This window comes from Alosa alosa, chromosome 19 (assembly GCF_017589495.1).
Source record: "Alosa alosa isolate M-15738 ecotype Scorff River chromosome 19, AALO_Geno_1.1, whole genome shotgun sequence".
Taxonomy (NCBI): Eukaryota; Metazoa; Chordata; class Actinopteri; order Clupeiformes; family Clupeidae; genus Alosa; species Alosa alosa.
In genome coordinates, this window is record NC_063207.1 from 23,217,156 (window position 1) to 23,243,281 (window position 26,126).

At 40.8% G+C, this 26,126-nt stretch overlaps 3 protein-coding genes across 3 annotated transcripts; all 3 read left to right on the plus strand.

The window, feature by feature from the left end:
• The first annotated feature begins 614 nt into the window (after positions 1-614).
• Positions 615-12,506, plus strand: ezra (ezrin a). The gene is made up of 13 exons (XM_048228565.1): positions 615-843; positions 3,183-3,266; positions 4,602-4,697; positions 5,244-5,518; positions 6,948-7,031; positions 7,486-7,632; positions 8,051-8,147; positions 8,442-8,605; positions 8,872-9,002; positions 9,423-9,583; positions 9,750-9,842; positions 10,579-10,845; positions 11,380-12,506. The coding sequence occupies exons 1-13, from the start codon at positions 832-834 to the stop codon at positions 11,542-11,544; spliced, it is 1,776 nt and encodes a 591-aa protein (XP_048084522.1). The 5' UTR covers positions 615-831; the 3' UTR covers positions 11,545-12,506.
• A 418-nt stretch (positions 12,507-12,924) lies between these two features.
• Positions 12,925-16,568, plus strand: kcnk3b (potassium channel, subfamily K, member 3b). The gene is made up of 2 exons (XM_048227964.1): positions 12,925-13,554; positions 15,062-16,568. Exons 1-2 carry the CDS (start codon positions 13,272-13,274, stop codon positions 15,985-15,987), a joined length of 1,209 nt encoding a protein of 402 aa, XP_048083921.1. The 5' UTR covers positions 12,925-13,271; the 3' UTR covers positions 15,988-16,568.
• Positions 16,569-17,737: 1,169 nt separating this feature from the next.
• On the plus strand, positions 17,738-24,103 carry marc1 (mitochondrial amidoxime reducing component 1). The gene is made up of 7 exons (XM_048228729.1): positions 17,738-18,180; positions 18,593-18,763; positions 19,853-20,018; positions 22,927-23,067; positions 23,181-23,242; positions 23,330-23,401; positions 23,735-24,103. The coding sequence occupies exons 1-7, from the start codon at positions 17,930-17,932 to the stop codon at positions 23,859-23,861; spliced, it is 990 nt and encodes a 329-aa protein (XP_048084686.1). The 5' UTR covers positions 17,738-17,929; the 3' UTR covers positions 23,862-24,103.
• Positions 24,104-26,126: the final 2,023 nt, after the last annotated feature.

Consider the following 26,126-nt stretch of genomic DNA (forward strand, 5'->3'; position numbering starts at 1 on the left):
CAGTAGAGTTCATGTAGGTAGGTAGATAAGTGAACCGAGATAGGCCTACTGTCTAAAATAATATCTTAACACTCTACCGAATGCAATAAAGAAAGGCATGCAGTACAGCCATAACCTTCAATTAGGCCTTAATGAGTCATATTGAAACGTGTAGGTTGCTGGGACTGTACCATCACGTGTGTGTGGCTTTTCACTTTTACTGAGGTCTGAGATGACACACAGACCTACAATATGGCCAGTCTGACTAGGAAACCAATCCGTTTTTATGAGGTGGTCTGGGATCCGGTCTCTCACACTAGGCTACTGATTTCTGAACTATGGACATAAATCAGATTATAATATGAAATAGCCTACCCAAAGGTGGACAATAATGTAAATCACAAAGGCGAAACACGTTTTAGAGCATTCTATCGAAGATTAAACACGCCTTGTCGGAGCTCCCTTTTTACGCAGTGTCCATAGCTGAATCATGGGTTAATACATTGCGAAGTTGGACCTAGGCTATCCGTGGCGCTTGCTTTGGTTGTTCAAAGGTCATACCTCTCAAGGTGCTGAGGTGGGTAATTGCTCAAAAAGGGTGGAGACAAGGGACTTGAGAGGCTTAAAGTTTAAGTGCTTTTTAACTTATCGTGGCCATCATCAGGGTGAGGCTTAGACACAGCGTATCAAAAATGAGTCAGACATGAACGTCGACTCGACTACTTCTCGCAGCCTCGCTGAGCCAACCACTCCACACTAGGTACCCTCAGCGCTTGGGGCGCCCACCGGTCACAACAAGGGACTGACTTCACAAGTACTGAGTTAAGCTCTGAGCCTCTAAAGTTGAACAAAATGCCTCGACCGGTAAGTTTTTTAGCCTACAGCATAGTAAGATTTTGCATACTGAATTTCTTGTCGATATCCCAGCCTAATGTAGGCTATATCACGAAGGTATAGCACATGTTATCGTCTGCATTTGCTGTGTTAGTTAAGGTTTACAGTATAAGAAAATGTGAGCTGTCCTCCAGTATAATGCATGAATAATCCTTAGACGTAAACTTATGAAAACTCCGCCAGATTTATACCATCAGGATTTATTGATGATTTAGTTGTTGGCAATTGCTCAAATTGCAGTTGGGTACAATAGTTAGGTAAGTGTTTTAGGTAGCCTAAACAGCACAATTGAGGTGGAATTGATCAGTGTCTTGATTAAATCCGAAATGTGAAAAGATGAGATAATGAGACGGTCAATTGTAGTTTGACTCAATTTCAGAGTCTGAAAGAGGAGAGTTGGCTAGAGATTGATTTTTGTATTGGTGATCTAATCACTCTTGAGTTTGTGTTACATCTGTCCTTTCTCAACAATGGTCCACAACCATTTTGTCTTTTGCGTATTTTGTCATGTATCCATGTATCCATTATTTTGGGTGGCATTATTTTAAAGGGATTTTGGCAAGGTATAGGCCTATTTGGGGAGAGATTTGGGCCCTATAGTTTCTTAATGATTCAGGGCTACTGTACATTTTGCACATACTCATAGTGTGTACTTTTTGACCCTGAGTTGTAAAAAAAACAAGATAAAGCGAGCTTTATGACTATATAACTATCAGTATCAGCAGTGTTCCTATGGCAGCACAGTGTTGAATGGGGGTTAAACCTAGTTAAACATAAAATTGCATTGTCTTTTCTAAACAGTAAAGGAGGAGAACTTGACTGAAAAATTCCACAGCTCTTAACTGGCGGTGTGATATTCAGCATGCTTCACTTCCCCTCAAAACTATTCATTAACTTGGCTGAGGTCAGCTATGGAGAGCTCCACTCAGGTTGCTGGCACGGAGTGCTGCGATTGGCCACATACCTTGATTGTCTCTAAGTGTCCTTGAGACACAAGGGGCATGTTTCTGAGCTGGGTTTGTCAATGATGTCATAATCCCTTATCATCAACCCAAATTTGTAGAGATCTTATCATACTTTTATACACTTGAAATTAATGGGGAAACACCCCCCTCTTCATTAGCCAATAACTTTATAGTAAACCTCAAGGGCATTAATAAATCAACATGAGCTGAAGTAGTGTTGGATCATTTACAAAAGGTAGCTGAGATGGAGGAAAAAACACTTTTGCTGTTTTCATGCACAGTGACATGTCACTGTTGCCCATTTGCTTAAGAAGCTGTGTGTTGGTCACTTGATGTTAGAGATATGACCTGAAGCCATATTTTAGCCAGGGAAACAAAAGGGTCTGTGTGCTGAGCGAACTTATTGCTATGGGAATGGCTTGAAAGAAGGAATACCCATCAGGATTTGTTCAGGAACACACAATTCTCCCTCCCTGAAGGAGAAATCTGCCCCTCGGGGGTCAAGCTGACATCTGACGCAGTTTCTGTGATATTCTTTGCTTTAAGATAAAGGTTTTTTTTCCATTTGTGATAAGTAGTTGGTTGCCATGGGTGGAGCAACAATATGAGGGGGGGAGTAGTCTTTGAGTTATCTCCATGGAAATAAATAGTGTAGAGAAGCAGGGCTCTGTCAGAACGTAGTCTAGTACTTTTCTTTTTACCTCTTTTGAAGACAAATGTTTATAATTTTCACTCATTTTTTTTATTTACAGTCTGTCAACTTTTCATTTCCATTCTGACACGCTTTTCCCTCTTTGCAGCTCAGACATTGTAAGTCACACTTCACAAGGGGCATAGTCAGAGCACACATGAAAAAGTCATGTTTAATTTGCCTTGTTCAAGCTCACGTGTTTTTTTTTTTACAACACAAGACCTGGGGTTTGAAAAGGAGTTGTGTAACCACAGCAATTAAGTGTCAAGGTGAATAGACTCTTATGTGCAAAAAGTGCTGAGTGAAAAGTGGATATGAAAAGGAAAATGCTCTCAAAACTGTATCAGTACATAATCATATTTTCAAATTGTACAGATTCAGGTAGCCTACTTTATTAGAAGCCCTGTAGATAGACTAGCAACCCATTAAGCAGTTCACTTAAAGTTCCTCCGCCTTTAGTCAGTCCTATAGCTATGGCTTGATCTTACAGTCATGTATAGTTTGCCATAACCTCAGATCAGTTGAAATGACGGTAAAGCTGGATAAATGTGATCCATATGTGGTCATGTGCTTCATAGTAAACACAAGTCTCTAATTTAAGCTCCTTCCACCGCCTTCCATCTAATGTCAGTGGATATGTTTGCTCTATGCAGGTCAATGTCCGCGTCACTACAATGGACGCTGAGCTGGAGTTTGCCATCCAGTCATCCACGACAGGCAAACAGCTTTTTGACCAGGTAAAGACAGATTCAGATATATTCACATTCACATGAAAACCATGGCTATGATATCATGATGTGATTTTTTCTCTAATTACAACACACCTATTATGACACACCTTATAACTTATTCCCTGTTATATATAGTTCTTAAAAGTATATTATTTTTCTTGTTTGTTAAGCAATTCTATTATGTTTATATTCTTGTCTTTTCTTAGTCATAGTCAATATTTAATAACAAGCAAAGTTATTGCACTGTTCAATCCCTGCACTGTTCACTTTTGCACTACCACCATTGCACACATTCTACCATAGCACCTTATCATGGTCAATGCATCACATGGTCAGTCCATACCAGACCTTTGTAATCATTACACATGCTCTTTAATTTTTTGTGAGTGATTTTTATGCATGTGAGATATATGTGTGTGTGTTTGATGTGTAATGGTTGTATAAGATATTGGATGCCTAAAATTTCCTTGGGATGAATAACCTATCTATCTATCTATCTATCTATCTATCTATAACACCACTGATCACAATCTCATTAAAATATGCTGTGCAAACACATGGTTCACAACAAGTACTCACCACAAGCTCTCTCCAGAAATTACCTTGATTCAGTTTGGAATGCAGCATATTACCACATTGTACATTGTGGCATGCTGTGTATTGAAGAGTGTTTTTTTTATTAGTCTTTGAGTGTGCCAGCACATTACTGCACATGGCACACTAATAAACATAGAACACCAGAAATGATGAACACTGACAAGATATTTCAAAATTGTCCCACACCCTTGCTAGCCACACCACTCTGAAGGTACCTTTGACCCTCAAGATTATTACGTTACAAGTCCCTCATGGTAGGCATGCAGAATAAAGGACAAACTATGAGCATATGTATTGTATACTGATTTGTCACTGACATGTTCAAATACAAAATAAAACAACCAGGTGATGTACATGCGAACCAACAATCTATAAAACTGGAAATGTTCCTCTGAGCATCTTTAATTAAAATCTTTATATGGTAATTTTGTGATATGACGAGCAGATAAAAGTCCACTTTAAAGCCTCCTAAAATGGCATGATTATTATGATGTCAATTGGGTGTATTGCAGGAACTCCAGCCATTAGTAGGGGGCCCACCCACTCCATACCTTTTTCTCTGATAAACCAGAGGGTGGTGGTTGTAGTTAGGTAGTTAACTGTCCTGATAAACAATGACGATGTTCTGAAATGACTCACCTTGAATTGATCGTTCTGCTAAAAATACATGCATGTTTGTCAATTGTGTGTAACTTGTGTTATAAAAGTGTCGTAGGTTATCAGAGTGTGCCTTATGTTTGACAGGTGATCAAGACGGTGGGTGTACGTGAGGTGTGGTACTTCGGGCTTCAGTATGTAGACAACAAAGGTGTCCTTTCATGGCTGAAACTCGACAAGAAGGTAGATTGCTCACGTGTCTGCCATTTTACCTTTCACAACCATGAACACTCTCTTAATGGAGGTTAACATTCTCTGATTATCCTGTGAAAGATTGTAATTATTATTTCTGTTTATTGTCATCGTAGAGAGAAACAGTGAAGCTGTTGTCAGTTGTAAAAATAATAATTTACACAATGTGTTTGATTAGCATTCTATCAGCAGAATTACCATGTATGAGTTCACTTCCTATCTGACTGACAGACTCCATTTCTTGTACAAATAGTATGACCAATTAAAGTATGACACAGAGATGCAGATTACTTAGACTGAGAGTGCAAATGGTCAAGCTTAGTACTGTAATTCCTAGTCTAATCGAATCACTTGCACTAGTACACTGTTTTGACATGCAAACAACTCTCCCTCTCTCTCTCTCTCTCTCTCTCTCTCTCTCTCTCTCTGTCTCCCTCTATCTGTCCATCTGTTTCTCTCTCTTTCTCTCTCTGCCTATCTCACTCTCTGCACCTGCTCACTCACTTCTGTCTCCCCTTCTCTCATGTCCAACTTCAGGTGATGTCTCAAGACATGAAGAAGGAGGTTCCTTTGCAGTTCAAGTTCCGCGGCAAGTTCTACCCCGAGGATGTGTCCGAGGAGCTGATTCAGGACATCACACAGAAGCAGTTCTTCCTGCAAGTGAAGGACGCCATCCTGAGCGACGACGTCTACTGCCCACCAGAGTCCGCGGTGCTGCTGGCGTCCTATGCCGTGCAGGCCAAGTTTGGGGATTTCAACAAGGAGGTGCACAAGTCTGGCTACCTGTCAGCCGAACGCCTGCTGCCACAGAGGTTTGTGGATCTTTTAGGTTATGGTGAAGCTGGTGAATGTGGTTTAAACATTCACATATAAGTCAGTGTGTGAAGGGGGTTAAAGCAGGGCTTAAAATTCATTTTTCAAAATGGGGGAGAATTCCCCCCTTAGGTTATTCATGTAGGGGGGATTTACACAATTTGGGGGGGGGGGGGTCGATTCTGATACCAAGTCAAGAATTGCGATTTCAATACATCCATACTTTAAAAAAAAAAGTGTTTGATTTTGGGGCCCCCACCACCCTGACGTCATCAGTAATATATACTGTAGTGGGATCATTCACAACAGTGGACATCCTAGATTCTGCTTGACTCTCTCCACACACACAAACACACACTGAAAATGATAGCTTATGTGATATGTTTCTATCATATATTTTTGAATTCATATAGAGTGTATTTATTTAATAATGCATTTTTTAAAGTATAGCATTTTACTAGTAATTACTACTAGCTAAACATATTTAGTAATTTGAATGCCTCATATTGACGTTTAACCTATAACACTTAGGCATATCTTTAATGTGGTGTGTAGGTCCAATTGAGTGCACATTGGTGATGAGTAGGTGTAATTGCTTTAAGAAACTACCTGAGAGTAAACTTCACTTTAAGAAAATACCTGAGAGTAATTCTAAGGAGTAATTAGCCCCCCTTCAACCTGACGGTTTTAGGCTGTAGTCGCTAGTGAATAAAAGTTGTGCATAGTGCGGTATGTGTATGCAAATCATTATGTTTTCTATGTCATTAGATACAATAAATGTTCAAAAAACTAACATGTCGAAGACAATCTTTCTGGGATCAAGTGTTGACGTGACCTGAGCTAGCAGGATAGTTACCAAGGAGCTCTTTCCAGATGTAAAAGATTGCCATGGTAGCGTAGCCTATTTGCGTAAGCGCAAAGTGGTTCTCTCTCTCTCTCTCTCCGTGTGTGTGTGCGTCGGCATGAGGCTATGTTCAATTCAACTCGGTAGTTGATCAGTCCGGTCAATAGCACCACATTCATGCCACTTAATGATTAGGCTATATTAACGTCATCAGACAGGCTGTAAAAGTGTATGCGGGAATTTCTCGCATTATGATGGCTAGAGTTGCGGGACTTGAACAAATTATGCGCAATACCCGCAATCCCGCAGTGAAATTTAAGCCCTGGTTAAAGGAAAACTCATCTCAGCATTTTCATCTCAGCTCTAGCTGTCGGGTGCAGGTAGCACCGATTTCTTTCCTTCGTTTTTTTTCCTGTACTGACAGTACTCCTCGAGACCTCGAGAAAAAGAGATCTATGTGTAAAATTGCCAGAGTTCTCCTTTAAGTTGGGTCAGTTTTGAGTTTGAATTTTAATGGCTGTGGTGTTTATTTTGGTGAACTGCAGCAGAACAAGCAGTTGTAAAAAGTTGTGTTTGGTCCGCAGAGTTCTGGATCAGCACAAGCTCTCCAAAGAACAGTGGCAGGAGAGGATTCAGGTCTGGCACGAGGAACACAGAGGGATGGTGAAGTGAGTCATTTTCTCACACACACGTGCACACACACATGTACACACACACACACATGTACACACACACATGCACACACACACATGCACACACACCCACACACACACACACACACACACACACACACACACACACACACACACACACACACACATGCACACACACACACACACACACACACACACACACACACACACACACACACACATGCACACATGTACACACACACATGCACACACACACACATGCACACACACACACACACACACACACACACATGAAAACGCAAACACCTTTGTTATTGGTGAGCTCAAGCTGTAGGTGTGTCATGTTTACCCACGCTTATAACCACTTTTGTTACACATTGCCACAATCTGTTTTTGTAGAATCTGAATCTGTTGGTAGAATCTGTTCTTGTGCATTTGCCAACTAACCATTTTTTATTTCTTTTTCCAGAGAGGACTCCATGATTGAGTATCTGAAGATTGCTCAGGATCTGGAGATGTATGGTGTCAATTACTTTGACATCAAGAACAAAAAAGGCACAGACCTCTGGCTAGGAGTGGATGCATTGGGCCTGAACATCTATGAAAAAGATGACAGGTAACACCAGCGTTTATAAGTAGGAATCAGCATCAGGCGAACCCCAATATCCTTCTCTCAGCAGAGGTCAAGCTTATCAGGGTCAGTGTGCCAGCAGTTACTCCAGCCGTGTCAATGACCCCTTGTGTCAGTCTCGTCCTCAACTTACTGAACAAACATGTCCGCATGGTCATTTGTTTTGGAGAGGTCATCAACCTCAGTCCCATCATAACCAGCTTGTACTAACACAGTAGTAGAGTGATGATGATTTACCACAATGGGAAAATGTGGGGTATCCAATGTACTTTGTTGGCTAATTTCCTTATTACTAATCACTCTCTCTCTCTCTCTCTCTCTCTCTCTCTCTCTCTCTGTGTGTGTGTGTGTGTGTGTGTGTGGTCATGTGCATATGTACTTGCCAAACTGTCCTACCATTTAGACTTACACCAAAGATTGGATTTCCCTGGAGTGAAATTAGGAACATTTCTTTCAATGACAAGAAGTTCATCATCAAGCCCATAGACAAGAAGTCCCCAGTAAGTTATGAGCAAGCTTACATTGTATACTACAATCTGAGGGTATCTTTGTGATCCTGATATATCTAAAGGCTGTTTATGTTCAAAACATACACTGTAGGCAGGGACTTTGTCATAGACACCATCAAAGCGTATAGCCTAAATACTATCCCATGACTGAGTTTGAATGGCTTCTTTAATTGGCACATTGTGTTTTTCTTTGATAGACTATACAACTGTTCCATGGAAGATCATCTATCATAAGATCATCTAAGATTGCGCAATTTGTCTAATATTGTAACTATTCTCTACCAGGACTTTGTGTTCTATGCCACACGCCTGCGTGTCAACAAGCGGATCCTCCAGCTGTGCATAGGAAACCATGAGCTGTACATGCAGCGCCGAAAGCCGGACACCATCGAGGTCCAGCAGATGAAGGCCCAGGCCCGCGAGGAGAAGCACCAGAGGCAGATGGAGAGGTGAAGAAAGAACACTAACAATCAAGAAAACAAATAAACAAACAAAATACAACACACAAACAGATATAGGCAGGCAGACAGACAGACAGCACCAGAGGAAGATGTAGAGATGAAGAAAAAACACAAATAAACAACAAGCAAACAAATAAACAAACAAAATACAACACACAAACAGATATAGGCAGGCGGACAACTGAAAGCTGATGTGTGTGGGTGTATGTAGGGTGCCAGTGACAGATTTGGTTGTTATGTGTCACCTTCGTCAGGGCCCAGCTGGAGAGCGAGAAGAAAAAGAGGGAGGCGATGGAGAAGGAGAAGGAGCAGATGGAGCGCGAGAAACTGGAGCTGATGACCAGGCTCAAACTGTTTGAGGAGCAAACCATGAAGGCCGAGAGAGGTCAGAAGGGGTCCAGACGAACGATAGTTGATGATTGACAAAGATATTGAATTGTACCCAGTGATTGATTAAATTAATTTCAGACATTGAGAAAAAAAAATACAAAATACATATTTCACCCACACAGGCACATACACAAAATACACATTTCTTGTATGACACTTATGACCTTTTTCTTGAAATTGTTTTTTCATATAACACCATTTTAAATCCATCTAAAATGAAGCTTAGATTGCTAGATAGTCACAAGGGCTGTTTATATGTTATGAACTAACTCATTATTTATAGTTTGATGTCACAGCATAATATGATAAAGTGAGGTGAATGTTAAAATTGGTCTGAATTACCGGAGACTTTGGCCTGCGTTACTCACCGAGGTTGCACGCTGCCCCCTGCTGACCATGTATTGCTACTGTCCAGATCTGAAGGATCAGCTGGACCGGGCCATGCGTCTGGAAGTGGAGCGCCGGCAGGCGGAAGAGGAAGCGGCTCGGTTGGAGGCTGAGCGGCAGGTGGCCTTGCAGGCCAAAGAAGAGCTGGCCAGACAGGCCGAGGACCAGATGAAGACCCAGGAGCACCTGGTGAGACTCAATGCAGTGTGGCATAGTGTAGTGTAGTGTGGTGAAATCCTGTCTCTGAAAATATATGAATTAAGTATAATTCTGTGATTTTTTTCCCCTTTCAAAATAATTATTTACCAACTCATTATTATTTAGAATTATTTACATTTTTTTTTTCATTTTGTAGTCTGCAGAGCTGATGGAATATAGTGCTAAAATAGCCTTGCTGGAGGAGATCAAGAGACAAAAGGAAGAGGAGGCCGACTCATGGCAAGTCCGGGTGAGTTGAACACAGTGACACCAAACAAATATTTACATTTAAATTTAGTCATTTACAGCATCTACAAGAACACACAGTAACAATTCCTTATTTGTTAGTTTTCCTTACCTTCCTCCTTTGTAAATGGGAAGTAGACAAGACAGGGTGGAAGGATAATGGAGGATAGACCTATAAAATTATGACAAATAGTGTGGGCTTGCTGAAATTATTTCCACGGCATTAGCTGAAGGATGGAGGAAACATTTAAATGAGAAATTCTGTTAGAGAGTACAGTGTTTCCCATAGAATTGAATTCTATTTGTGGTGGTAGGTGACGGGGGTGTTCACAGTTTTGAACAAATTTGCTCAACATGGTTATGATGCTAACGGATTTAATCACGATTTAGTCAGTCGTCTTCTATGCCAACAACAATCCTTGCAGGATTTATAATGTTTTCTTTAAACGTGCATGCAGGTTTGTTGAGGGACAGAGACACAAGGAGAGGCTGTGCAAAGGTGCACATAGCTCCACAATGAAAGGATTTCATCCAATTTAAGTAGTACAACATAGAACATCATTGTGTGACAGTCTGTGTTGATATTGTGGTGGGCCGCCACAAATAAGTCAATGTATGGAAAACACTGGAGTATATGAAGCAAATGTAGCCATAGCATAGTAATTACAAGCTGAAACATCCGTGAGAAAACTCTATACAAGTTGATCCAACCTCCCTCCCTTTCTCCCCGTTGGGCTCAGGCCAGGGAGGCGCAGGATGACCTGGTGAAGACTCGTGAGGAGCTCCAGATGGTGATGACCACCCCTGTGGTGGTGCCCATGGCGGCCCCAGCACTAGAGGAGGAGCCTCTGGTGAATCATGAGAACCACCATGATCCCGAGGAGCACGAAGACAGCAACAGCACCGACAGTGCCGAGCTGCAGGTGGACGGCATCGAGGACCACCGCAACGAGGAGGATCGCCTCACCGAGGCCGAGAAGAACCAGCGCGTGCAGCAGCAACTCATGGTGAGACGTGGTCACCCGCTCCTGTGACTAACCCCCACACACACACACACACCAAATAACACCTGTATGTGCATGTGTTTAAAAAATGTACACACATACATGAAAGCTCAGTGATGCAGCTGTACCTTTCAGCTGCATAAACAAATATGTGCCTTCCTAAGGCTTTTCCAGTGGCACAGAAAACAACATTGAGTTAATTGTTACTTGGGGACCAACAAAAGCCATAATGATAAAAAAAAAGGTTTAAAGTCGACATTTTGTAGAATGTTATGCTAAAGTCCAGTTAATTTTCATTTCAAAGTATCTGCGTTAGTTTTGAACGTTTCAACCAGAAACGGTTCTCAAACCACCAAGTTCCATGTTTGGCCACATTTTATGCCAAAACATTTCCAGACAGCACACCTATACTATGCTTTATTCTATAGGATGATTTTCCATTCCCGTTTTCCAGAGTACTTCTCTCTTCCTGTCTTTGTCCATTGAAAGTAAATGTTAGGCAAAACTCATGCCAAATCTCCCATTCTATTTCCACAGGCTCTCAGCTCTGAGCTGGCTGCAGCCCGTGATGACACCAAGGCTACCGCCAATGACATGCTGCACACGGAGAATGTGCGTGCCGGCCGAGACAAATACAAGACCCTGCGTCAGATCCGCATGGGCAACACCAAGCAGAGGATAGATGAGTTTGAGGCACTGTAAGGTAGTGTTGTGATAGTAGCCTGTTGGCTAGCAAGGTCTTTTAGGAAGATCCATCACAGCACCCACACAGTTATCTGCTCCTTCCCCCACACAAACAAACAGAACAGTAGGCCTACCCCCATCTCACAAGTTAAGTTATGGTGTTAGGGAGTCAGATATTTGTGGTTTTGTATTCACTCTAGAAGAGATTCTTTCATTTATCTGAGTTCTGTATTTTTTTGAAAAATCATTGCCAAATCTTTGTATTTTACTTTTTGTTTTCATTTGTAAACAATTGTCAATCAAAGCCTGAGTTAACTTAAACCGTTAAACCGTGAAGACTGATACATGTCTTCAGAATAAAAGAGCAAAGGACAAAAAGGAATGGCTTTAATGGAAGTCATAAAACTGGAAACAGCAGCCACACTAAACTCTTGGTGTTGCAGTTACAGAACACAATATAATTTATGTCTTGATTTGAAGGGTACTCTATTCCAGTTTTGTGAATATGTGGCCACTTTCCATACATTATGTAAAGGTTTACTGACTTACCAGACTGACTCTATTTGTTGACTATATTTGGTCACATCTGTACCACGAGTATCTGAAATCCCTTTAACACAAAGTTCTTTTTTTTTGGTGTTTGGTATCATTTCAGCTATCCTTCGATTAATATTGACATAATCTACATTTAACATTACTTGATTATATATAATCCTTAATTGAGGTAAATGCCAAAGATGCATCATACCAAAGATAGTCTAGACTATTCATTTTATATTTCTACCATCTTGCAAGTGTCTGTCTTTGATTTATTGATATTTCCAACATGTAATAAGACTCTGGTATTGTAGCTGCTACAAGGACAGCCTTTGCTTATCTGTGATAAAAGAAGTACCATTATCCTCCTGTGAAGTGTCACTTATATTTAAACAATGCCAACATAACACTGGTCTGATGTCAATAAATATAGTGTGAATGGGCTTTTTCTTTTGCAGTGAAGTTATAGAACAAAATTGCTTTTGGAAAGCAGGGACTGTCTGAGTGACCTGATATTTACCAATAGACAAGAGCATTAATTATGTTGCTAGACAACAACTTATGAAGCCTGGAAACCATCTGTTTAAATAGACAGTGGCTTCTGGTCTGCATTTGAAAACTGCTCAGAGCCAGTGCAGCCACTCTGCAAGATGGACTAGGCTACATCTATTGATGACACTGCCTTTCAAAGTCAGCACTGCTCTACGTAAAAATGTCTCCTCGATTGAGTTAATTCACTAAAGCAATCCATTCGTTTTCTAAGGGTAAATAAAACAAGAATTTGGACTGCGGCAATAGAGCCTCGTTACCGCATGTTATCCTTAACGTGCATGCTTAACATGACAAAACAAACATCTTGAGTAAGTTAATTTAGTTTAATATGCGTGCTATAATAAGTGTACCATTTTACATAATTAGCATCACGACCTGTGGAAAGACGGTGTCCTTTCCGACCACGTCATCACTGAAGAGCACCCAAATTTACATTGCTGACCATATGGCCAAATAAGGCATAGCTGCCGGACTCATCTTTCCTCTCTACCGGAGTGGTGCTGAAGGAACAGCTCCTACCAGACGAGCAGCAGTCAACGGTAAAAAGTCGAGAAATTGCAGGCATCTCGTAGTAGCCTACAAGTCATGAACCAGCTGTCTGCTCCGTGTCCGAGACCAGGATTGAAACGTGAGGACAGGTGCACGTTCGTTATATCATGAAGAGACAAAACATCCGGACCCTCGCACTAATAATTTGCACTTTTTCGTATTTACTCATTGGTGCATCCGTATTCGATGCGCTAGAATCTAAACAAGAGAACAGCCAGAAAAGACAACTGGATCAGCGCAAATTTGAACTGATGAGAAAATACAACCTGACGAGGACCGGCTTTGATGAGCTAGAGAAAGTGGTGCTGCAGCTGAAGCCACACAAATCAGGGGTTCAGTGGAAGTTTGCCGGATCTTTTTACTTCGCTATCACTGTGATAACGACAATAGGTAGGCTAAAATGATTGATATAGGTATAGGCTACCTCTGTGTTTTTAGACAAAATATAGGTTACATTTTGGTGGAATGGAACCACCAGGTGAATGCAGCCTACTTAAGAATAAGATAAGGATTTTTTTTAACACAATTTATCTATTTTAAAAGGAAACATTTGAAAAGGAAAGGCTGAGCCGTTGATTTTAGTCATTTGAAGTTGGCTTGGCTAATTATAGATTTCATGGGGGACCTTCTGCCATTAAAGTCTGTTTGGAACGTTGTGAGGAACATGGATGTCGTTAAAGTCTATTAGGAACGTGGGATGTTTAATCTCATGTTTTGATATAGTGGAAAGGCAATGCTACAGGTGTTAATAATCTTACTACTAAGGTAATTGTCACCTTGTTGCCAATATCCTTCCATATGCACTAGCAGGTAAGATTTATCTTTAAGCATTTATGTTTGCTAACTGGCTCTCTGGGTTCACCCAGGCTAAAGAGCTGGAAAAGTCTTTGTAAACAGGCAACAGGTTGGCTAGTGTTATATAGCACATTTTATACACAAAGGTAATTCAATGTGGTTACACTAATACTAGCAATATAAAGTATTAATAAAGGGCATTTAAAATAACATTATTAAAAGGGGAGTCACTAGACCCAAAACTCTACTATAGGGCACAGTCCAATCTTGATCATAATAATAAACTGCTGCCAAAGAGTTAACAGCAGTTAAAAACCTTAACTTACTTACTGGGGCACAGCAGTTCAATTCTGGGGCACGTGCCCCAGTAAAAGGGGTTTAGTGATGCCCCTGATTATTAGAATAGAACAGTTAGAGTAGTTTCAATGGCCTTCATTTGTGAGATGATTTGCTTCTTTATTTTTTCAGAGGTCATAATGCTGATTAGATAAAATAGTTATTCATTAAGGACATTTGTGAGATGAACTTGGCACCTCTAAAAGATATTGACATTATTTAAATTTAAATTACTACCTCAACTAGCTTGTTTCTAAAGGAAGGCTCTGTTGAAGGCCAATCAATTGCGATATTTGAATGCAAAATATTTGCTTAATGGTCAATGAATTCCCCATTTGCCTTTGCTTCCAGGACAGCAGTGTTCCTGATAGTATAAAGCATGATTACTTGCAGTGATAATATTTCCAATCCACAGGAAGAAATGCTGTTAAAATGGAAAACATGAGTCGCATTGGTGACATGCCACAGCCAGAGGCCATAAAGGAAGAGTTAGTGATGCATGTAATCTGTTGAGGACAATATAATTTCTTTAGTGTTTGTGAAGTGATAAAAACACCATCAGTGAAGTGTCTGTCCTAAGCAGCAGACTCCCTTCCAGGGTCTTGGATACACACACATCTTTTATTCAACCTGAAAATATATTTAAAAAAAAATCAAATGACTAATGGTACAATAGTGTTTGTCTTTATACTGCATTAACCTCATGTGCTTAAGTCAAAATTAGAGTGGAAACTTAACCTCCTGTCTGCCCCCCCCCCACCCACAGGTTATGGACATGCGGCACCAAGCACGGATGCCGGAAAGGCATTCTGCATGTGCTATGCCCTCCTGGGGATCCCTTTGACACTGGTCATGTTCCAGAGTGTGGGTGAGAGAATCAACACCTTTGTCCGCTTCCTGCTGCACAAAACCAAGAAGTGCCTCGGTCTGCGGCACACCGAAGTCTCCATGGCCAACATGGTCACCATTGGCTTTTTCGCCTGCATCAGCACACTGTGCGTTGGGGCTGTTGCCTTCTCGCACTACGAGGGCTGGAGCTTCTTCCATGCCTACTACTACTGCTTCATCACCCTCACCACCATCGGGTTTGGCGACTACGTGGCTCTGCAGAAGGACAATGCTCTGCAGAACAACCCCAACTATGTGGCCTTCAGCTTTGTCTACATCCTGACAGGCCTGACGGTGATTGGCGCCTTCCTCAACCTCGTGGTGCTGCGTTTCCTCACCATGAACGCTGAGGACGAGCGTCGAGATGCGCAGCAGCGTGCTCTGTCCAGGGAGAAGAAGCACAGGGGGGGCCCAGCCACAGCCCCAGGCCCCGCCCCGAGCCCTGTCCAAAGGCACCGCCACCCAGGGTCTGGGATCGCGGCTCCGGTGGGCCGTTTGGACCCCGGTCCTGAGGCCCGCCGGCGTGGTCTGAGAGACGTGTACGCCGAGGTGCTCCACTTCCAGACCATGTGCTCCTGTCTGTGGTACCGCAGCCGGGAGAAGATGGTGGTGCTGCCGCAGGACTTGTCCTTCACCGAGGCACTCATGGAGCAGGGTGAGGTGTCGCCCGGAGACTTCTTTGACCCGGGGGTCAGCGGGTGTGTGTGCAGCCCCCACCAGTGCTCCGCCATCAGCTGTATGTCCACCGATCTGCACAGCATCGCCCCCTTCAGCCTGTGCACTCTGAGACGCAGTTCAGTCTAACCGAACAGTTTAGTTCAGTCGAACACTATAGACTTGAAAAGAAGAGCTACTCTTCAAGGTGCTATGCTATGATAAGAAGTGTCATATTTTCAAAATTATTTATTTCAGTAATAACCTCTCAAAACATGTTTTACTCATGTGCTATGTAATATTTGTTTATAAAGGAAGGTATATAATATAAGTTGTTGTCTGATGTTACATCTAACACATTTATCTATAAATGCATCTTCTTGTAGCCTCATTTGCAGACAATTGTACCATTACCATGAGCAATATTTTGGTATCTTCATAAACAAATCAGTATTTTCGTAGCCCACCTATTTTAGACATATATTAGCACTTGGGGTATGATATATTTATGTATGTGATGGCACTACTTTGTAGGTTACAGGAATGTTTATCAGAATGATATGTGCCTGCAACATGTTAAAATAACCTCATAAAATAATTGAATGTATGCATGTGTGGTATCCATTTACTTTCTATTTGTTAACAAATGTACAAAAGTAATTGAACAGTTGAAATTTTAAAATGTTAAATTGTTTATGTTGTCAGTGGCTTATGATGATGATAAACATCAAATGTGGACAATTCTAACAATCAGCAATGTCTCACATAAAAAAATGAAGGTGAAATTCAAATTCGGATTTGAATAACTCAAACTTGCTGTTTACACTTCTCGAACACACAGGAATAATAATATCTACACATTTACACTAGCCTCTCAAATCGACTCATTCAGCAGGAATACTGTAAGAATCCGTCACAGTTCTGTCCAAAAAGGGCCTTTTCCTGTTGCAGGCCTTATGCAACCAAGGAGGTCATGGAGTCACATTTCCACCTTTATGGCAGAGGGTGGTCGGTAGATTAGGCTATGTTTGGCTTGCGTGATGAGGGGCTGTGCCATGTTTGCTTGAAGCCAAAATGAGAGGGCAATGCGTCCAGGACTGAACCTTCAGCCATTAGACCTGCTTGAAACTGTGACAGGAGGGGCATCGCTTCAACAAATGCCTGTATCGCTCTCCTGTAGGGCCAGCATCTGTTGTGTTCTTTCTCGTCCATAGTCCTCAAGATCCCTGTGAAGGATAAAAATAGTTTTGACGGCTGGGTCACGCAGGGCGATTCTACACGTGAATTCCGTTTTTCACCCTCCCCTTTTCACTGTACTGGCTCATGGAAATGTATTACCCACCCACACACATAAACATACAGTACATGCTGATAGTAGGCTATGCATGTCAGTATAGCAGTGTTTTACCAATAGCCTACAATAATGTAATGAGATGACATAGATGTATTAAAAAGTCTATAGGCCTAGATATGAGGATGACATTTTGTACATGTGCAAAGAGCGTTCTTATCCCTTACAAAAATTAAATCTGTGCGGCAGATTGCAGCAAGAATATTGCCAGAAGTTTGACAATGTTCGCCGCTAGAGGCAAACTTCCAGCAAAGTTCTGGCAGCAACAATGAGACGTTTGCAAATGTGTTCGCCAGTGATTTGCCACAACACTTAGCCAATAACGGCAAACTTCTAGTGACAAACCCAATTTGCATATGAAATTGCTGCAAATTTGCTGCAACATTGTCAAAAGTTAACCGCAACTGTTTGCCAGAAACCTAATTTGAATGAGAACGACCTGTTCGCCAGAAACCTGAAATTCATGTAAGGGATGTCAACCACATATTTAAATTGGCTCCATAGCGGGTAGCCTACAGTTATCAATAGGCCTACTTCAGCCATATAATGCGAGGATGCGGTAAAATCGACTGTGCCTTTAACTGCGCCATGCGGCATTCCTTTTTTTCATTGGTTACCGAGAGCGAGCCATTTTCCTCTGTCATATTATCTTCAAAGAAGTAGAGCATTTGGTGATAAGTTACTTATCAGGCTATATCAGTGTGCAGAAGTTAAGAGAATCTCTGGTGTGCATTTTAAAGTATGGAACTAAAAGAAACAATGTTAAAATGGTTTGCGCAAAACGGAAACGCCGTGCTGTACACTGTCGGAACAGGAGTTGCACTGCTCGGACTTGGGCTCGGATACAAGCATATATGGAAACCACAAAAGTTAACTCAGGTTGGCGTTGTTTCGCAGCTGATTCTTCATCCCCTCAAATCCGGGAAAGGACTGCAAGTGTCAACAGCAGAATGTCTGCGTATGGGCCTTAAATATGGAAAACTCCATGATCGGTATTTATTACAGTCTGCAGTGATTTAAAAATGCAATGAACATTTTTAAAACTTATTCGGTCTGACCTGACGATGTCGTGAAAATGATTTCTACATCTCACAATCAGAGTCAGTCCGTTAGATAACATATTATCCATCATTCGTCCAATCAAGTCTTGCGGATCGTACTGTGGTTTTAAAAACGCTATGAATAGGCCTACCTGTAACAGGCTACTTAATCAGTCTGACGATACATCTTACACAATCAGAATCGGTCAGTCAGTCAAACATCAATCATGATTGATTAGGCCTATCCCCAACCAGTGAACAAATGTAGACCTGTGTACTATATGTACTGTGTACTGTGTACTATATATTTGTCATGTGTTCAGGGATTTGCCTGTTTGAGTGAGTATACCTGTTGATGTTATAGACACTGGCTCGCAATCACAGAGGATGGACAGATGGTGACTGGGCGGCAGGAACCTCGCATGGTGTTGCTGTCAATGACGGCAGAGGGAGGAGAACTCTGCCTTAACGCTCCTGATATGGAGGAACTAAGAGTTCCCCTACATCAGACAACCAATGATGTAACTAATTGTAGGTAAGATTGGAGGCTCAAAGGTTAGTGATGAATTTGTCTTCACAGTAAACATGATCCGAGTGTGTAAGATAAGCTAACATACTGAATGAACTAATGAAACATATTGATTAATACCCGGTATGCATTTGTGGGAAGTCAGTACAAACATAAGCACAACAAACCAAGTTATCTTAGGTGATACATTAGCCAGAATCCCTCAGTTATTGCCAATTTGGAACTCTGCCTGATGGTTTATATTCAGTCAATGTCCTACTTTATATTTCATGTGAAATTATCCCTCCTGATCTCCTGAATCACATTTGTGGTTTTCTGCCCAGGTGTTAGTATTTTTTTCTCTCTTCTTCACCCTCCACTTAACTCCCAATGGTGAGCGACATCAAACTTAGCCAGTACACAATGATTGGGTCAGTGTTGGAGATGATCTGTGCGCATCTGTGGAACTGTGGCTTCCACTGATTTGTTCTTTGCCCAGACTAATTCTGCATTCCAGACGTCAGAGGTCAGACTTCAGTTCTGACTTTGAATTAGGGGTAGATCAACTTGCCCGAATTTAAAAGTGGGAACTCCGACTTCAGGTGGTGTTCATTTTGAACTTTTTCATAGTAGGAGGCCTACTGGTTAGCGCATCGGACTTGTAACCGAAGGGTTGCCGGTTCGAACCCCGACCAGACACGGCTGAAGTGCCTTTGAGCAAGGCACCTCACTGCTCCCCGAGCGCCGCTGTTGTTGCAGGCAACACCGGGATTAGTGTGTGCTTCACCTCACTGTGTGTTCATTGTGTGCTGAGTGTGTTTCACTAATTCACGGATTGGGATAAATGCAGAGACCAAATTTCCCTCACGGGATCAAAAGAGTATATATACTTATACTTAAGTCTGGACCTTTGAGTTAGTATGAATTGAAATTGAGAGATTTCAACTAGGAAATATCCAACTTCCAACCAAGTTTTCTAGAATGCATCATAACCTATTACCTGCCACAGACCGTAGTCTCCTACAGACAGCTGACCAATGTGAAGAACATCTGATCTGAACCAGTAACTAGAGTCAAGTGGTTGAATGATTCAAGAGCTCCATGTCTATCCTCCAGGGTGTTTGGTGCTGACATCCAAGGGAGAGACTGTGGGGAGGAGGTCTCTCAGTGGCTCACACGTTACCTCACTGCAGGCAAGCCTTTTCGTATGGTGCACTATGAGTCCCAGATGAAGCCCAGAAAGTGTGTGAAGATAGAGTCACCTTTTCCTGCAGATGAGGAGGTAGAGTCAGACCAAGCCCTTCATAATTTACAACACCTGTCAAGTTATAACACTGGTGCAAAGGTGGCTCCCGCAGTGACACTTAATCAGAGTATATCACTTTTAACTTTAACCTTTTAAAACTCTTTCTTCTTTCTTATCAAGGAAAAATGCAATTTATTTTAATACATGATTTGTATTTATTTCAAGTGTTGGTGTTGCATTGTAAAGTCTGCAATTCCATACATTTTAGCTGATTTGTCATATTATGTAGATAACTAAATATAGATTTCCGCTAAATGTGAGCGAAAACTGTGGCTTCACATGTTGGCATCTAACTATTTTTGTAATGTTTTCCTACTTGCTATTCAAAGTCAAAGTCAAAGTCTGCTTTATTGTCAATTTCTTCACATGCCCAGACATACAAAGAGATCAAAATTACGTTTCTCACTATCCCACGGTGAATACAAGACATATTTTACCAATTAAGTCCACAGACAAACATAACATTCAAGTAAACAATAGTACGACGTAGTAAGACGAGACGAACACGTAAAACTTTCGGACAAACACTTTTTAAACGAACAAAACACCATATGGTTGGGACAGAGAGAGGTCGCTGCGTGTGCACGTGCCGCCATCTTACTCACAATGTAAGAGATACCTTTGGTCACAAAGAAAACATCTCAGATGAGATATCAGGTCAAAAAAGAAACAGAACCAATGAAGAAACAGTGACTTATTTTAATGAAAGCTATGTCAGCACCCACCATTTGTTTTGTTTGTTTGTTTCTTTTTGGACCTTTTTTAATTTGGGACAAATTGAGCCTCCAACACCCTCCCGGGAACATGTGCTAAGGTTCTCCACCAGGAGGCAGTAGCGGACTTATTAACACCATGCACTGCACTGAGCTGAAGTTCAGGGTGCTGGGATCTACTCTGGTCATGATGCAGGGGTGATTCTAGGATCTGACCTTTGGGAGGGGGGCTCAGCCTCCAGGAAGCAGCTGACATCCACTCTTGACGAAGAATTATCCCGTTTTTAAATGTTTTAGAAAAGGCTAAGATTTTTCATAAAATCATATATATAACAAGAATCTTTGACTATTCAATTATCTGATGAGCCAGACCCACATGACGAGCCAGACCCACATTAAGATTCCCTCTGCACGCAATAGGATAGCGCTACAATTTATGAGTCCCATGCGTTTTCCCACCAGAAGAGCTAGTTGGCTAGTTGTTTAACTAAACAAAGCTTAACTCATGTCACCCTGTTGCCAGCAGCAGCATCCATCTTCTTTGTTTTCAAGTAGCAGGGAATTCACGCTGAACCGTTGCAACTCTGCCATCATTATGTTAAGAGACGGTGTTCCTAGAGATCAAGAGCACTCTTGTCACAATAAAAAACATCTAGTTTTCACAGTCCACAAATAGTTTTTGTTTTTTTTACGTTTGAGGAATATCAAAAATGTCTATTTTTAACAATTAACAAAATACTTATAATTCCAATTAAGACAAAAAAGACCTTGGATGACATTTCATGTGTGGAGCTTTTGAATGACTTACAGATGCTTTTAGTGGGGCTGTTAAGCTCTTAAAATAGGGACGATTAATTTAAGATCTGGAGGCATTCTCAGTGTGACCTCTGAGGTCAGATAAAGGTCACTGACCTCTGTAATATGTTGTGACACTACAGGTGAATGGGGTAAACAAATTAAATAATAGATATCACCATGAAACTTTATCAGTTGATTACTCATGTCAAGCTAAGAAAAAAATTTATTGAAAGTTTTATATATTTTAATGTTTAAATATGCAAATTAGGCCTTCTCATTAAAAATGCGCTAATTTGCATACATTTAAAAAAACAAAATCAGATTGTCTGATAAAGCCAGGCTCAAAATATGTTTTTCATTTTGTTGTCATATGAGATGGGAAAAGAATTACTGAGGGGTTTATGGACATCTACTTCTATTATCCTCTAATTCACCTGTACCTCTGTGATATGAAATTTCTAGGCCCGAAATTAGAAATGGGTGTATCTTAGGATCTAAATCTGATAGAAATGTAAACTAAATATGTTTTTCCATGTTTCTGGGCATGAGGAACTCATCTATAGCATTGATAGCACTCTAAGAGGTCAACATCAGGCAAGATCAGTGCTCTTGATCACTAGGAACACCGTCTCTTAACATAATGATGGCAGAGTTGCGACGGTTCGGCGTGAATTCCCTGCTACTTGAAAACAAAGAAGATGGATGCTGCTGCTGGCAACAGGGTGACATGAGTTAAGCTTAACAGCCCCACTATTTGGCCATCCTTGCCATTGTAGAACATGTAACAGACTATTTCCACATGGTACACCAGCCTTATAGTGTTTAAAGGACGATAATATCGGCCATGTGTGTTCTCAAGTGGGATTAATCATGCATACCAACGTAAGTGCTGACTGGGATGATTGAGACCATTTTGAACATCTGGGATTGACCTCTCTTCCAGGAAAGTAAGAGAAGATATTAGATAAATTGAATTGTATAAGAGAGTGTTGTTGTGTGACGCCCACTGTGTAGCACTGTTGCTATAGTAATGCTCTTGTGATACTGATAAGTAAATTGTTTCTACAATGCACTGACATCTGTATCCTGTGAATCGACATAATATATGTACATAACTTGAAAAATGTGTCATAATTTCTGTCTTCATACTATATGTCATTCTCATTTTCACCACATGGTGGTTAGACGTAATTATAGCTTGTCTGTGAACATGCAGTTGTATGTTGTGACTAAATTCAGGTTTAGGTTTCAAATGACATTTCCTTGTCATTGCCGCTGTCTCTGCGTTGTTGCATATTGGTTTTGGGAATGGTGAGTTTGATTCTATTTTGCAATGTATATGTTTAACCAGAATTGCATTGTGATCGTTGTAGGTAGCTTATCCTGACACAGGCCCTGTGATGCTGTTGTCTGAGTCATCTGTGAGAGATCTGAGCAGCAAGCTGGATAAGGATGTGACTGTGTCTCAATTCCGTCCCAACATTGTTGTCAGTGACTGTGAGGCCTTTAGTGAGGTATTGCACACAGTGGACACTGAGGATGACCCATCATTTGTAATATTTTACCAATGACTTGTTTGTAAGTGTTTAGAATTTAAAATTTTGAGTTTTTTTTTCTCCCCCTCAAGGATTCTTGGGATGAAATCCAGATTGGGGATGTACGGATGAAGCGGGTTATGGCTTGTGGAAGGTAAGCGTAAGTATGGCCTTTCTTTCAGCTCCCACTTCAAAGCCTTTCTACACTGATCACTAACATGAGCACATGCTCTGCAACCAGGTGCATCTTCACCACTGTGGACCCTGAAACGGGAGTTATTACCAGGAAAGAGCCTTTGGACACTCTCAGAAGGTAAACATGAGCTAGGTGTATATTTTGTATGCGTATAATGACCCCTTTGTGTAACAGCATCCTGATGGTGGGTTACCTTTGGGCCAGAGGATGAATCCCGTAATTTGTGACTTGTTATTGTGCTGTTGTGACAGGTTTTTATTTATTTATTTTTCACAAAAGTATATAAATAGGGTAGGTCAAACTTTTGTGGTCTAATTTTTTTTTTTTTTTTTTTGTGTTGTCAAAGTATGTTCCTAGAAATATGTTTGCTGGGATAATTTACCTGCTGAAGTGCTTTAATAAGGCCTTGTTTTCACACTGATTTTTTTTTAAATCCCCACTTACCTCAAGCTACCGTCAATGTGACCCATCACAGAAGAAGATATATAAAACAGCACCCTTGTTTGGACAGTACTTCATTGTCAAACAGACTGGGATCCTTCATGTTGGCGAGCCTGTCTACAAGATAAGCTACTGAGATTATCATATGTGGATGCAATATCAAAATGCTGCATTTTGTTAATATTAATGTCAGTAGTTTCCATGCGCTTTATGCCTACTTGATTCTATACCTGGGATATCCAGTATGCTCCAGGTATACCTGAAGAAGATGATGTAATGTGCTTTTAGTTTACTTTAATTGTTCACTAGGGTGTTTATAGGACATTTGTAGGACTTTTATACATTTTTGTGAAGAGAAATAAATAATATTTTTGATTATTGCTGATTACTTGATTTTGATGGCAGAACATATTATTTTCTTTTCTTTTCTTCTCTTTTTTCTTGATGTTATACCCCACAATTTATTAAATCTGTTACAGAGATGTGATACTTCTGATACTTCACCGTCATAATATAGACCCTTCCAATCTGTAAAACGTTCAAAACCCAACACAGACATAACACAACACAACACTTTGAAATGAAAACTAAGCTTTAGGTAACTTTAGCTTAATGCTCTACAAAATGGCAACTTTTTTTTGTCCTCAAGTTACCAATGACTCAGTGATGATTAAATGCTGTTGAAAGGATCAATAAATCCCCCAGCTTGTAGACACCCATCATATGTTTGTTCCTTTGGCCACGTATGGCTGCTTATGATAATAAAAAAGGTTTCACAAAAATCAATAGATGTCATCTGAATGAATCTAATGGCTATTGGTGTAATTTACTTAAAACCTCCCCTTCCTCTACTGCTATATAATTATCCCTCTTCCAGTTGTGCAACAGACACAAGGGAGGTTTTCTATGTGGTCACAAAGAAAACTGACTCAATGACTGAGTCTCAGTAACTCAGTGTTGTTTTCTGTGTCACTGGAAATGCATTGGGAACGCACATGTTTAAAAGCTATTGAAAGGATTAATAAATCCCCCAGCTTGCAGACACCCATATTTGTTCCTTTGGTCACGTATCACTGCTTATAATAATAAAGGAATGTTGTCTGAATTAATCTAATAGCTATATTAGTGTAATTTACTTAAAACCTCCCCTTCCTCTACTGCTAGGCTATATAATTATCTCTTCCAGTTGTGCAACAGACACAAGAGAGGTTTTCTATGTGTTCACAGAGAAAACTTCTCCTCAGATGAACCAGTAAAGAACCAGTGACTTATTTTAATTGAAAGGTATGTTGGCACCCACCATTTTTTTGTTTGTTTGTTTCTTTTTGGACCTTTTGTAATTTGGGACAAATTGAGCCCCCTACACCCTTGCAGGAACTTGGAGTAATGTGTTAAAGTTCTCCACCAGGGGGCAGTAGCAGACTTATCGACATCATGCATGTACTCTGGTCATGGTGAAATACTCTATGATTTGGCTTAATCTTTACTGCAGAAATCCACAGGAAGAAGCTAAATCTAAATGTGGAATAGCTTTACATGAATAAATGGTGCAACACTACTATGTAGTTTCTACAGTACATATTATAGACTGTATATAATCATGGGGATATCAGTCCTCAGATAAGTCTACTACAATGCAAAATTTAGTACACCACAGTGGACCTGCCTTTTTTGGATCTGCCCTTTATATATAGCTAGTTTGGATTAACTTGAAAGAACAAGAAAGAACACATTGTTTATGGCACACAACAAATCATATTAAAGGGAAAAAAAGAAGAGTGCCTTTGAACTGCAATATGATTGAAATATGAAATATGATTTACTCAGTTGATATTTGTTTTATTTTCATTAAATTTCCTTTACATAGGCCTATAAGATTAGCCTAGAAATCTAGACACACCCTAGCAGCAGCAGTCTGGCTCATCAGGCTACTATAAGATACCATTATTATGACCGCCGCGCAAATTTCGCATGCCCAAATTTCCGTCAATGATTCCCGGGACACTGAAAGACCGGGGTACACGAAACTTGGTGGACATGTAACCCCACATGGATAGCATGGAACCCTCGTTTTTCGTTTTGATCTGTAGCCCCGCTGAATTGGACCCCGAGAAGGAGGGTAGGGCAGACACCGTTTCTTTGAATATCTCGAAAACCGTAGGGTTTAGGAGGACCTTTTTTTTTTGTATGTTGATCTCAAGGGGCCATGTCAACCCATTCCATAACCACTCATTTCATGTATAGCCACCTAGTTAAACACAAAAAAGCAAAAATGAGGTGTTGTAATTGAAGGTATCTGTGACCTAACATACTCAAAACTGCACGAAATTGGAAGTGTAGGATCATTATGACACCCTCTGTATGCACGTCAAGTTTTGTGGAATTCCGTTCATCGGGGGCC